This window comes from Elaeis guineensis, chromosome 8 (assembly GCF_000442705.2).
Source record: "Elaeis guineensis isolate ETL-2024a chromosome 8, EG11, whole genome shotgun sequence".
In the NCBI taxonomy this organism is placed as follows: domain Eukaryota; kingdom Viridiplantae; phylum Streptophyta; class Magnoliopsida; order Arecales; family Arecaceae; genus Elaeis; species Elaeis guineensis.
The window spans coordinates 23,433,529-23,446,288 of NC_026000.2; the positions used below are offsets into that span (position 1 = coordinate 23,433,529).

General features: G+C 38.9%; 1 protein-coding gene across 1 annotated transcript; it reads left to right on the forward strand.

The window, feature by feature from the left end:
• The first annotated feature begins 11,374 nt into the window (after window positions 1-11,374).
• LOC114914004 (uncharacterized) lies at window positions 11,375-12,343 on the forward strand. The gene is made up of 3 exons (XM_073242760.1): window positions 11,375-11,577; window positions 11,662-11,854; window positions 11,987-12,343. The coding sequence occupies exons 1-3, from the start codon at window positions 11,375-11,377 to the stop codon at window positions 12,341-12,343; spliced, it is 753 nt and encodes a 250-aa protein (XP_073098861.1).
• The last annotated feature ends 417 nt before the right edge of the window (window positions 12,344-12,760 follow it).

Here is a 12,760-nt window from a genome sequence, read left to right on the forward strand (position 1 = left end):
CCTCCCTCAGACCTATGCTGAACTTCTGGAGTACTTGTACAAGTACATTCGCATGGATGAAACTGCTTCTAACCGATGCCAAATAGACGAAAAAGGATAGAAGAAAAAATAAAAGAAAAATGAAGCTCCAATCGAATCATGTAAGTCGACTGTCAATAAAAAAATTTTACCTCGACGACGAAGTCCGAAGCCGAATAGCTATGATAGGTATGACTCCTATACTCTTCTTTCTGCTCTTCGTGCGTAGATCCTGATGGAGATCGAAGGAGAGGTGTACTTATGACACCCCCACCAATGAAAGCACCATCGAGGAGCCGAGATAGGAAAAAGTACTGTCGGTTCCATCGTGATCATGGTCACGATACTGAACAGTGCATCCAGCTCAGGAATGAGATAGAGGCTCTGATTCGATGAGGCTACCTCGAAAAATTCTAACGTGATCACCCGACTCAACCTTCTACCGACCAATAATCTCAGTTGCAAGCTGAGGAGACACTCAACAATCGATCAACGGCGAGAGTAATCAACATAATCTCCGGACAACAGAAGAACTGGAGGGCAACTTTCGAAGAAAAATCGATGAAAAAATGACAACTCGACAATATAATTATCTTTTCGAAAGATGATGTTCGGAGAATACAAACTCTCTATGATGATGCTATTTTTGTTTTGATAACGATAGCTAATTATGATGTAAAAAAAATTTAGTAGATAATGAAAGCTCGACGGATATTTTGTTTTACTCGACTTTCTCTCGAATGTGACTACCAACTGATCGACTTAGAAGAGTCTCGACACTATTGATTGGTTTCACAGGAGATGCAGTCACTATAGAGAGAGAAATCACTCTCCCATTAACTGCAGAAACTAAACCACAATAGAATACTGTTCTCATGACATTCACGATTGTCCGAGTTCCCTCGACTTATAATACCATACTCGGACGATCTGGACTGAATGCTCTGAGAGTAGTAGTCTCGACTTATCATCTGTTAGTTTGATTTTCGATAAGAAATGAAGTTGGAGAGATGCATGGAGATCAACAACTTGTCTGATGCTGCTTTCTAGTTTCTACACAAAATAATCAACCCGAAGACTCTTTATTCGTTGATAAATTGGACCAAAGAGAAAATGAAGAGAGGGGTGAACTAGCTGAATAACTGGTTTTCATCCCATTAAAAGAAGAAGATCTTAAGAAGACAGTCCAAATTGGATCGCAGCTGCCTGATCTGGAGCAGCAGCAGCTAATAAATCTGCTTAGAGCAAACGTTGATATTTTTGTTTGGTCAGCTACTGATATGCCAGGCATTCCTCCGGAAGTAATAACCCATCGGCTAAACATTGATCCAAAGGTAAAGTCGGTGAGACAAAAGAAAAGACCTTTTGTTCCTGAAAGATAGAAGATTATCGATGAAGAAGTCGACAAGCTCCTCGCAGCTGTCTTCATTAGAGAAGCTACCTATCTCGATTAGCTCGCTAATGTAGTGATGGTGAGAAAGGCCAATAAGAAATGAAGAATCTATATCGACTACACAAATCTAAATGAAGCTTATCCGAAGACAGTTTTTCTTTATTGAAGATTGATCAACTAGTTGATGCGACTTCGAGGCACCGACTCTTAAGCTTTACGGACATCTTTGCAGGCTATAATCAGATTTGGATGGTATCCAAAGATGAGGAGCACACAGCCTTCATAACCAACAAAGGCATCTACTGCTATAAAGTAATGCCTTTCGATTTACAAAATGCTAGAGCCACATATCAACGACTAGTCAATAAAATTTTCAAGACACAAATCAGATGAAATATAGAAGTTTATGTGGATGATATGCTGGTAAAAAATCCTCAAACTACTGATCATGTTCAGAGCCCGGAAGAAGTCTTCAGCACACTTCGACGACATCAGATGAAGTTGAATCTGACTAAGTGTGCATTCTGAGAAGTTTCTCAGATTTCTTGTGTCTCAACGAAGAATCGAGGTCAATTCTGAGAAAATAAAAGCTATCATCAACATGAAGCATCCTAGTTCTAAGAAAGAGATACAGTAACTCAATGGAAGGATTGCCGCACTCAGTCGATTCATATCAAGGTCGGCAGAAAGATGCTTATCTTTTTTCAAGATCTTGAGGCAATCAAATGACTCCATATGATCAGATGAGTATCGACAATCTTTCGAAGATCTAAAAAGATATTTGACATCTCCACCGCTGCTTACAAAACCAAAGGATGGAGAAATTTTGTATCTCTACTTTGCGACATCGACGGAAGCAGTTAGTTCGGTACTTGTTTAGGAGGATAAAAATCAAATTCAATGATCAATCTACTACACTAGCAAGGTGCTTCATAATACCGAAGTGAGATATTCAAGAGCAGAGAAAATGATCTATGCTCTAATCATATCATCACAATGATTTCGTCCATACTTCCAAGCATACCATATTGTCGTTTTGACAGATCAGCCGTTGAAGGCAATATTACACCGGCCTGATATGTCGGATTGAATGGAAAAATGGGTAATAAAGCTTGGTGAATTCGATATACAATATCGCCTACGTCCATCAATGAAGGCATAAATTTTGGCCGACTTCATCGCCAAATGTATAATACCAGATAATAATCCTGAGGATGAAGCTAACAACAAAATAAAATAGGCTACGACTCCCGAACCTGACTTAACGTTGGCATGGGTGCTACATATTAATGGAGCATCTAATGCACAGGAAAGCGGAGCCGGTCTCATTCTCATCAATTTCGAAGGGGTTATTACTGAATATGCCCTTCGATTTAATTTTAAAGTTTCGAATAATCAAACCGAATATGAAGCACTCTTAGCCGGCTTAAAAATTGTTAAGGAGCTTAATATCGACAGCCTGAAGGTCTTCATCAACTCATAATTAATTGCTGGACAGGTTAAGGACGAGTTTGAAGCCTGAGATCCTATTATGATGAAGTATCTTCAGAAGGTGAAAGATCTTATGTCAATCGTAAAATATTTTAAAATCTTTCACATTCCAAAGACAGAAAATACTCGAAGCGATGCACTTTCATGACTTGGAACCACTTCTTTCAACTCACTGGGTCGGACATTCGTCGAATATTTTGAACAGTCGAGTATTGATAAAATCGAGAAAATACTACAAATCACTGATAAACTAAGTTGGATGGATCCAATTGTCCAGTATTTGACAGATGAAACTCTTCCTATGGATCCCTCAGAAGCCAAATGACTCAGATGGATGGCCTCACAATACATTTTGATGAATGGTTAATTATACAAGAGGACATTCTCTCTTCCCTTACTGAAGTGTTTAGGACCGACAGATATCGACTATGCACTCAGAGAAGTTTACGAAGAGATTTGTGAAAATCACTTGAGGGGCAAATCTCTAGCTTACAAAGTCCTTCGACAAGGATATTATTGGCCCACCATGAAGAAAGATGCAGCTGAGCTTGTCCGAAGATGTGAACCATATCAAAAATATGCAAATATACAACACCAACCGGTCAGTCAGTTGACATCAATTGTTGCACCATGATCCTTCGCACAATGAAGAATTGACATACTTGAACCTTTCCCTCCGACATCTGGTCAGAGAAAATTTATAGTGATCGTCATCGATTACTTCATTAAGTGGATGGAAGCTGAATCTCTGGCATAAATCACTGAGAGTAAGATGGAAGACTTCATCAGAAATCAATCATATGCAGATTCGGTCTACCACACACCATCATCACTGACAATGATCGATAATTCTATAATCAAAACTTTAAAGAGTTCTGTGCAAAATTTCATATTATGCACAAACTCACATCAGCCGGCCATCCACAATCTAACAGAGAGGTGGAGGTAACAAACTGAATAATTCTTCATAGACTCAAAACCAGACTGAATGAAGCTAAAGATCTTTGGATGGAAGAGTTATATCCGGTCTTATGGGCATACCGAATGACTCCTCATATACCAATGGGAGAATCATTATTCAATCTGGCTTATGAAATAGAAGCGATGATCCCACTTGAGATTGGATTACCATCAGCAAGGATGGAACAATACAGTGAGCCGAGCAATTCAGAATATTGGAGAGCTGATCTAGATCTACTTTCTGAAGTCCAACAACAAGTTCAAATTCGGATGGCAGCATATCAGTAAAGAGTAGCCCGGTATTATAATGCAAAAGTTAAGCCGAAGGTCTTCCATCCAAAAGACCTGGTCTTAAGAAAAGCTGAAGTTTCAAGACCTTTGGATTAGGAAAAGTTATCTTCGAATTGGGAAGGGCCTTACAGAATAACCGAATAACTTAGATCGGATGCATATCGACTGAAAACCCTTGAGGGAGCAGCTATTCCTCGAACGTGGAATGCTGATAACCTAAATATGTATTATCAATAAAGCTGTTCATATGTACAGAATGAAATATTGAATTTCAGAATCACAAAAGCTTCGACCATCTCTAAAGTAATTTTAGACCGATAAATATACGGTCAATTTCTATCGACTATATTTCAATTTTTCACTGTAAAAATCGATACATCGATTATATTTTGACTTTCACTGTAAAAGTCAAAATACTGACTATATCTCGGTACTGACTGTATCGATTTTCCACTGTGAAAATCGACTCTAGTCGAATGATTATTATGCCGACTTAGTTTTAACTAAGCAAAATATTATGCCAATACGACTCAAGTCGGATTGAAATTATATCGAGTTGACTACCGTTGGTCGAAGGATATTCAGCTTGCCACCGTTTATCTAAATACCTAAAAGATAAAGTATGTCTATTAATATTCGACTAACGGATGAATTTTACAAGTACATTCGACTTGTCGATCAATATTTGATAGTTAAATAGTAATAATACGATAGTGCAAACACACAGAAAAGATAAAGTTGGTACTTAAAATTTTTTTTTCATTCATTCATTGAAAAGAAGATTACAAAAATAGATCGAAGTCCAATTATAAAAATTTTTGATTATAAAAAGAAGATAAAAATACTGCACCGATCACCAATTGTCGTCCCCATCTCCTTGCTTCAGCGCAGCATCGATGATTGGAACGTCTTCTGGTGCAGTCGGTGCACCATCTTCAACAGTCAGTGCAGCATCTTCAATCGATGCAGCTTCTTCTTCGACAGTTCCATCTTTCAGGGTATAGCTTTCCGACCACATCTCGGCCGTCTTCATACCCGATGCAATAAGAAGCGAATCCGTCTTCGAGGATTTCTTCTTTAAACTCTTCAGAGTTCTTGAAGTTCTCGACGGCTTGGTTCAAAGCTTTCCTTGCCGACTCTGCTTCCACTCTCGCCAACTCTGCATTAGTTTTTGCAGAAGCCGACTCATCATTGGCCAGTGCCAATTTTTTTAGGGTGGCCCGATATTTTCTACGTTTGACTTCGAGTTCGTCGATGTAGTCATCCCTTTCTCATCGAAGTCGATGGATGGAGTACTTCTTGCTCTTGATTCGCGACTCAAGAGATGAGATATTTTGGCGAGCCGACTCAAGTTCGGTTCCAGAAGATTGAAGATTGACGGTCAGATGGGAGACTTCCTCCTGAAGCTTCGCCTCCTGCTTGGTCGTCACCTGAAGTTGTTCAAGGATAGCCATCTTCTCAGCATTGGCGGCCACCACCTTGTCCATCCAGGTCCGATGGAACTCTGCAACCTTTCGATAGTCGATCTCTAGGTCATGCATATCGTGCACCCACTGAAAGCAGAAGATAAGTCAGATTAGATCAAAAAAAAAAGTTGAAGAACTTATCCAGAGTATCATCGGATAAAAAGAAGAGAACATCTCGGCTATAGTTTGGTTCTTTCTGTTCTCCCGATCAGCTAGGAGAAAAGCAGCTTAGATGAGTCGTCTAGCCAATGCCGGATTGGCCAAGACTGACTCACCCTCAGAAACTCTGATGTCGAAAAGAATCGAATGGCTTGCCGATGATCCATCATCTGCCGAAGTCGCTGGTGCCTTCTCCCGATCTCCTGTCGGCAGCCCCGTGCTAGAAAATGCAGAGAAATCAAAGCTCGATTGTGCCCGAGATGGTTCTGCTGGAGGAACGATCGGTGCCGCCATCAATTGCTCGGCCATGACTTCTGTCATGGTCCGAACTTCAGCTGGTGGAGCTGCTGATGGTAGTGCTGCAGCTCCATCTTCTTCTACCGCCTCAACTTGAATAGACGGCACCTCAGGAAGCATTGTCGGGACCGACAATGCCAAACCGGCTCAAGAACCGACGCCGACGATATGTCAAATTCCCTCGCCGACGTAAATGAAGCGACTGCTCGACTCCTCTTCGATGGTCCGAAGCTCCAATGAATATCGATGGTCGATACTCTTATCCTCGACTGCATGGCTACAATCAGAATAAGAAAGTCAGTACAGTTCAAAAACAAACAAAAACAAAACAAATGAAAGTGATCAACTTTGTTATACCTAAGGAAGTGACCGAACTAAGACCGACATCATAGAGAGCTTGTTCGGTCATCAGCTCTCTCTGCGGCGGTACTGTCATATCCTTCAGTCGATAAAAATCTTTTCGATCGTCGACCTCCATCTGACTATTCTCATTGGGACCGATCCATGGATCACCCCAGCGTGAAGGAAAGTCCCAGGAAAGAGAAGAAGAAACAAAAAAAATTAGTTTTTCCATCTATGAATGGATGATGGAAGATCGATGATGAAAGAAAGGTCTTTTCTTGGGTTGAAGAACCACCAACCCTTGACTTTAGGATGGGGACGTAAGATGAAGAAAGTTCGAAAAAGAGAAGGACGAGGCTCGGTCGGTATTAGCCGACACAGCAAAGCAAAACTAATTATCAGTCGAACTGAGTTCGGTGCCAGCTAAGCAAGACAAAGATCATAATAGTCAAGCAAATTTTAGACGAACTCCAAAATAAAAAATCTAAGATCGGTCTGAAGGTCTTCAATATAGAAGGCAACCTGATCCGGAGGAGGGGTGTTCACCTGACCATCAGGGTCAGGAGTGAAGAGCTGATACTGTTCTGGGATACGATATTGCTTCCGGAGCCGTTCAACATTAGGTTTGGATAGGAAAGAAGCTTCCACTTTCAGACTTGAAGGAGATTCGTCGGTTGGATTCTCCGACCGACTATCTCGAGAGGAAGAAGCCCTAGCCATGAAGAAGGAAAATAAGAGAGAACTCTAAAATGAAGACCCAAAGGAGAGGAAAAGCCAAGAAGGAAGATGAGAAAATTTGACCTGAAGCTAAGAAGGGGCGGAGAAAGAACCCTGGAGCTCTAGTACTGGGGCAACCTTCCGGTAGAGCTTCTGCGGCAGAGAATGATGACAAAATACAAAGTAAAAGTTTGGCTGAAAGTAATTCTATATATATAGGATCCATCAACGGTCCAGATGAAATTGGTCAAATCAGAATTTCATCAGATGACGATCATGGCAACATTCGAACCCACCATTGGTCGGACGGTTCGACGCACCTGCTCCTGATCATGCCACCTCACCGTCATCTGTGTGAACAGCTCCGACCCAATGATGTTCGAACACATGGCCAAGATCTACTAGTCAGAATCGTATCATCTGGCACCAAATTATTTTTCTAAAACGACATCCGGTACCGAATTGTCCTGTCGAAATAATAGCCCAATAATGATTTTGCAGCTACCAAAATGATAAAATAGCGGAAGAACTCTCGTACTCCAAAAAAAATCATAAAGACCAGTAGCCAAGTCGGGGCTCGAGGCAACACGTGATGACTCCCTTCGTCCAATGTGACAGACTACGTAATAATATACACGACAGACCATCTTAGACTTAGGAGTGGAGGGAAACTGTTGGGGCAAGTCAATCGACCCCTGACTCCAACTCTATATCGGCAGCATGAACACATTACGCCGACTCTCGATTGATGAATCGACCGACAGTCGGCTACTATCAACCATCAACTAACAATTTGGTTAACTTCCGACCGAAGACCATCGGCATATCAGAGTTATTAGCCGATGCTCATTCGGATCTCCAAGACTACCGACTTATCAGTATTATCGACATATAGTCGGCTTATCTGCTCAACACATCCTAATCATTATGAACGATTATCGACTACGTGTAACGGCCATTAATGGGAATAAACAGTCCATTAACTCTACGATTATGATCCGATAATTTAACGCTATAAAAAGCAGGATCACATATTCGATGGTTACATCAGAATCATCTATAAAAGGGAGATAAATGAATAGCACGAATAAGATAATTCTGGGCTAAGACTCTGTTGCTCTAAATACTTTTTATCTGCTGTTCACCAATTCGCTCTCTGACTTAAGCATTGGAGGGATCTCCGTCGGATATAACTCCGGTCTGTGAGGACTTTGTCTTGCAGGTACTCTTCACTGGTGACAGGTGACAGGGGATTGGCCGCAACATCTATTTATAAAAATAAATTAGATATTAATAAATAAATAAAAGATATCCATGCCATTTAACTAAACCTATCAATAAAAATAAAATAAGCATCTAGTAGATAAATAAAAGGCATGTATGCTAATTTATCATACCTGCTAATCAAGATAAAACAGGCACATGAAAATAAATAAGAGGCATCTAGTTAGACATAATATCATAAATTAAAGTTATGGAAGATAAAAGGTCGAAGAAAAGAAAGGGGCAAGGAGAATTTTTTTACTCCAATTTATTGACAAGAGATATTTTTGTCCTAAAATAACTTCAGTATATTATCAATATCCGATGATGTGCTATCATCTAGAATATGTGTGGTGATAGCAGTATTGTACGATACAAAATTTATCATTAGATCCTTCATTACTGAATGAGATTTTGTAACATCAAATAAGATGGTCACATCATTTGACTCACGTCATTGGGATGATGTAAAATATCATCCTTTACCAAAAAGTACCTAGAGGTACAAGATTTGATGCTTGGATCATATAATTAGCATGAGACGAATAACACATACGGTGTACCAACATACTTGAGATGAACAGCCCCATTCTTGTCACGTGGTCCAGAAGGGATCGACATTGCACCACGCATCTCACACATATGTCTATGTGGCTAGTTCTGTCACTTGAACATCAAACTCGCATCCTGAGAGTGTGACGCAGCCAACATTATATAAAATAGTCAAACTATGCAAAACATATATCCATGTGATCATGTCGAGGGTCATGAGATGCTTCGAAAGCATACGAAAATTTACTGTCCATGGAGAGATTATTGTTGAGGATAGAAGAACGTAGGAAATAGAGAAAGATTTAGATGGAAACGGATCCACTCTGGTACTTAAAAAATACTGCAAGATATTGTACATACTTCAAAGACATCTATCAAAAGAAGAGTGACCGCACGTGTTTGCGTGCATACGTTAAAATACTAAAAAAATAAGAATGGATAAATCTTAGAGATATTTGAACAGTTTAGATAAATATTATATAACCAATCATCTTTTGATGGATGTCTCAAAATATGCACAGCATCCTGCTGTACTTTTTAAGTACCGCAGAGAATCCCATTCCTTTTTAGATAATATATTGTCTTTGTCGTGTTGGAAATAGAAGATGGTTGTAACGAAAACGTATATAGCTCGAAAGTCCTCAGCAGAGGGGATACTTTGCAAACTTGATTTCAGCAAGGCCTTTAACAAGCTTAACATCCACTTTATCTCTAATGTTCTTCAACATAGGGGCTTCCCCCCTAAATGGTTGGGTTGGATTGAAAACATCCTCCTCTCATCTAAAATGGCAGCTCCTGTTAATGGTGAGCCATGTAGTTGGATCCTTTGTAATCGAGGTGCCTGTCAGGGTGACCCTTTTTCACCTTACCTCTTCATCCTTCTATGGATCCATTGGCAAAATTACCATATACTTCAGCTTGCTCGAATATTTTTTATGGCCTTGGAGATGCTTGGCTGGTGGGTGGCCATAAAATACTGCAATATGCCGATGACACTCATTTTTGCAAAAGCTGAAAAGTCAAATATCTATCTCAGGACTCTCTATTAACTTTCAAAAAAGTACAATTGTGCTAATTGATCTTGATATACCCCAGCTGGAACTTTGTGCTGAATGGTTGAATTGCACCCTTTCTGAATTTCCAAGCTCATATCTTGGTGTCCCTCTTACAGCTAGGAAATTATCAAAATCTGATTGGATGCCCCTTGTGCAGAAATTTGAATCAAAACTCTCGGCTTGGAAAGGAAAGTTCCTCTCATTTGGTGGTAAACTTGTGCTCACAAATGCTGTCTTGTCGGCTCTTCCTATGTACTACATGTCTCTTTTCAAACTGCCTTCTTGGGTTATATCAAAAATTGATAAAATCAGGAGAGCCTTCCTTTGGTGTGGATCTGATCATTGTAATGGGTTGGCTTGCAAAGTTAATTGGAAGAAAACTTGCATTTCAAGGGCTGAGGGTGGACTTGGCATCAAATGCATAAAAGACTTCAACCTGGCTCTTCTTGCTAAATGGGGTTGGAGGCTCTTAAATACCAATTGCAGCATCTGGAAAAGCTTGATCTCTGCTTTCTACTTCGAAAAAAATCAAGTTCTCAGCAAGTTGGAAACCTAAAAAGAACTGCTCTAAACTTTGGAGAGACATTGTTACTTCTCTCCCTCCTTTTTGGAACAGATTAAACTTCCTGGTAAAAAATGGATTGGAGATTCTTTTCTGGAAGGACAAATGGCTTTTAAATCTTCCTTTATGCCAATCTTTTCCACTGGTTTATCAAACTTGCCGTTTAAAATCCGGCTGTTGAATATATATTAATATTTTCAAATAAAATCTTAATGAAATTTTTGAAGAGCTTCTAGTTAAAGCTTTATATATATATATATATATATATATAAAATATAATATAATATAATATAATATTATATTATATTATATAAAATAAGAAAGAAAAGAAAAAGTTAAGAGAAGGGGAGGATAAGTAGGGAGCGGTTGGCAACTACCAACTGAGTTTTAAATCAGTTCAAAGTTTGAATTTTTAATTCAAAAAGTTGTAACCTTTTAGAGAGGTGTTTAAGCACCTATTGGAGACTTATATAAATGCTTCAAAACCAAAGAGAATAATGATTCTATACTTTCTCTCTCTTACATTTTCTGGACAACATTCTGGTTCAGGAGCAGTTATTAAAAAACAACTATTCTGTGTAGGCATTGTATCTTGAGAATAGGATTTTCAGTATGTTTTGCATACGAAGGGGAAATAACTATTCTTAAGATAGTTTTCTGGAAACGCCTTGCCTATTTTTCTAATCCTACAAATTTCTACAACAAATTAAGAATAGTTATTTTCATGGATCCAAAAATTGCAAAAGCACAGGCGATTAACATGGAAAAGCTTGAGCGCTTCAATGGACTGAACTACAAGTGATGGAGCATGAATATCTTCTTCCAGTTAACTATTGCAAAGGTTGCATACGTGCTGTCAACTCCATATCCACAAGATGCATCTGAAAATGGTGAACTTTCTGAGAGGCAGAAGACATGGCTTGATGATGATTATATTTGTCGCTACACTATTTTGAATGCCATGAACAACTCACTGTTCAACGTCTTTCACAAATATTCTGCTGCTGTTGAGTTATGACGTGCAATACAAAATAGGTACATGAATGAAGATGCTGGCAATAAATCATTCGTTGTTAACAAATTTATTGAATATAGAATGGATGATTCAAGGGCTGTCATTGATCAAATCAATGAACTTAATGATATTGCAACTGAATGTGCTGATGCTGGTGAACCAATTTCAGAGACTTTTCAAGTGTCTACTATCATTGGGAAACTGCCTCCTTCATGGAGTGATTATCAAAAATATTTAAAACACAAGAAGAAATCTCTGTCATTGGATGATCTGGTTAAGCATATTCAGATTGAGAGTGAAGCCTGAAAGAGAGATGAAGTTGTTAATCAAGGAAAAGAAGTAACAGTGCATAATGTTGAGGGCCCATCTTCTAAAAAACCTTCAACCTCTAATCCAAAACAACAGTCCCAAAAGTGGAAGAAAGACTCTGCTAAGAATAAGAGGCTTAAAGCAAAGAATGATAAATTCAAGAAACAGAAGAAAGGTCCTTGTTATGTGTGTGGAAAAATGGGGCATATTGCCAAGATGTGCTACCATTGCAAAGGGAAGAAACCTAATGAAACCAACATGGTTGGAGAAGAGGATGACTTGATTGCCATGCTCACCGAGGTTCTCATGATCAACACCGATAATAATTGGTGGGTAGATTCAGGTGCAACATGTCATGTGACTCTCTACAAGAATGTCTTCAAGACATATGAAGAGTTTAAAGATGAAAAATCTGTTTTTATGGGAAACTCCTCTTCAAGCACCATTGCTTGAAAAGGAACTGTGAAATTGCCTCTTAGTTCTGGAAAAGTGTTAACACTTCAAGATGTTTATCATATTTTAGGTCTTAGAAAGAGTCTTGTGTCTATTAAAAAGTTTGATGATCATGGATTTAAGGTTGTATTTGAGTCCAACAAAGTTATAATCTCTAAAAAGGGATGCTTTGTTAGAAAAGGCTTTGCCAATGACAACATGTATTTGCTTAGTATTAATAAAGATGCTTCTGTTTCTGCTTATATTATTGATTCACATGATAGTAATATTTGGCATTATAGATTAGGACATCTTGATGGTAATGCTATGAATTGTATGATTTCATATGATTTTATTCCAAAAGATAGTTTTGTTTTAACTACTAAAACTTGTGAATGTTGTGCACAATCTAAAATTACCAAGCCACCTTTTAAATAT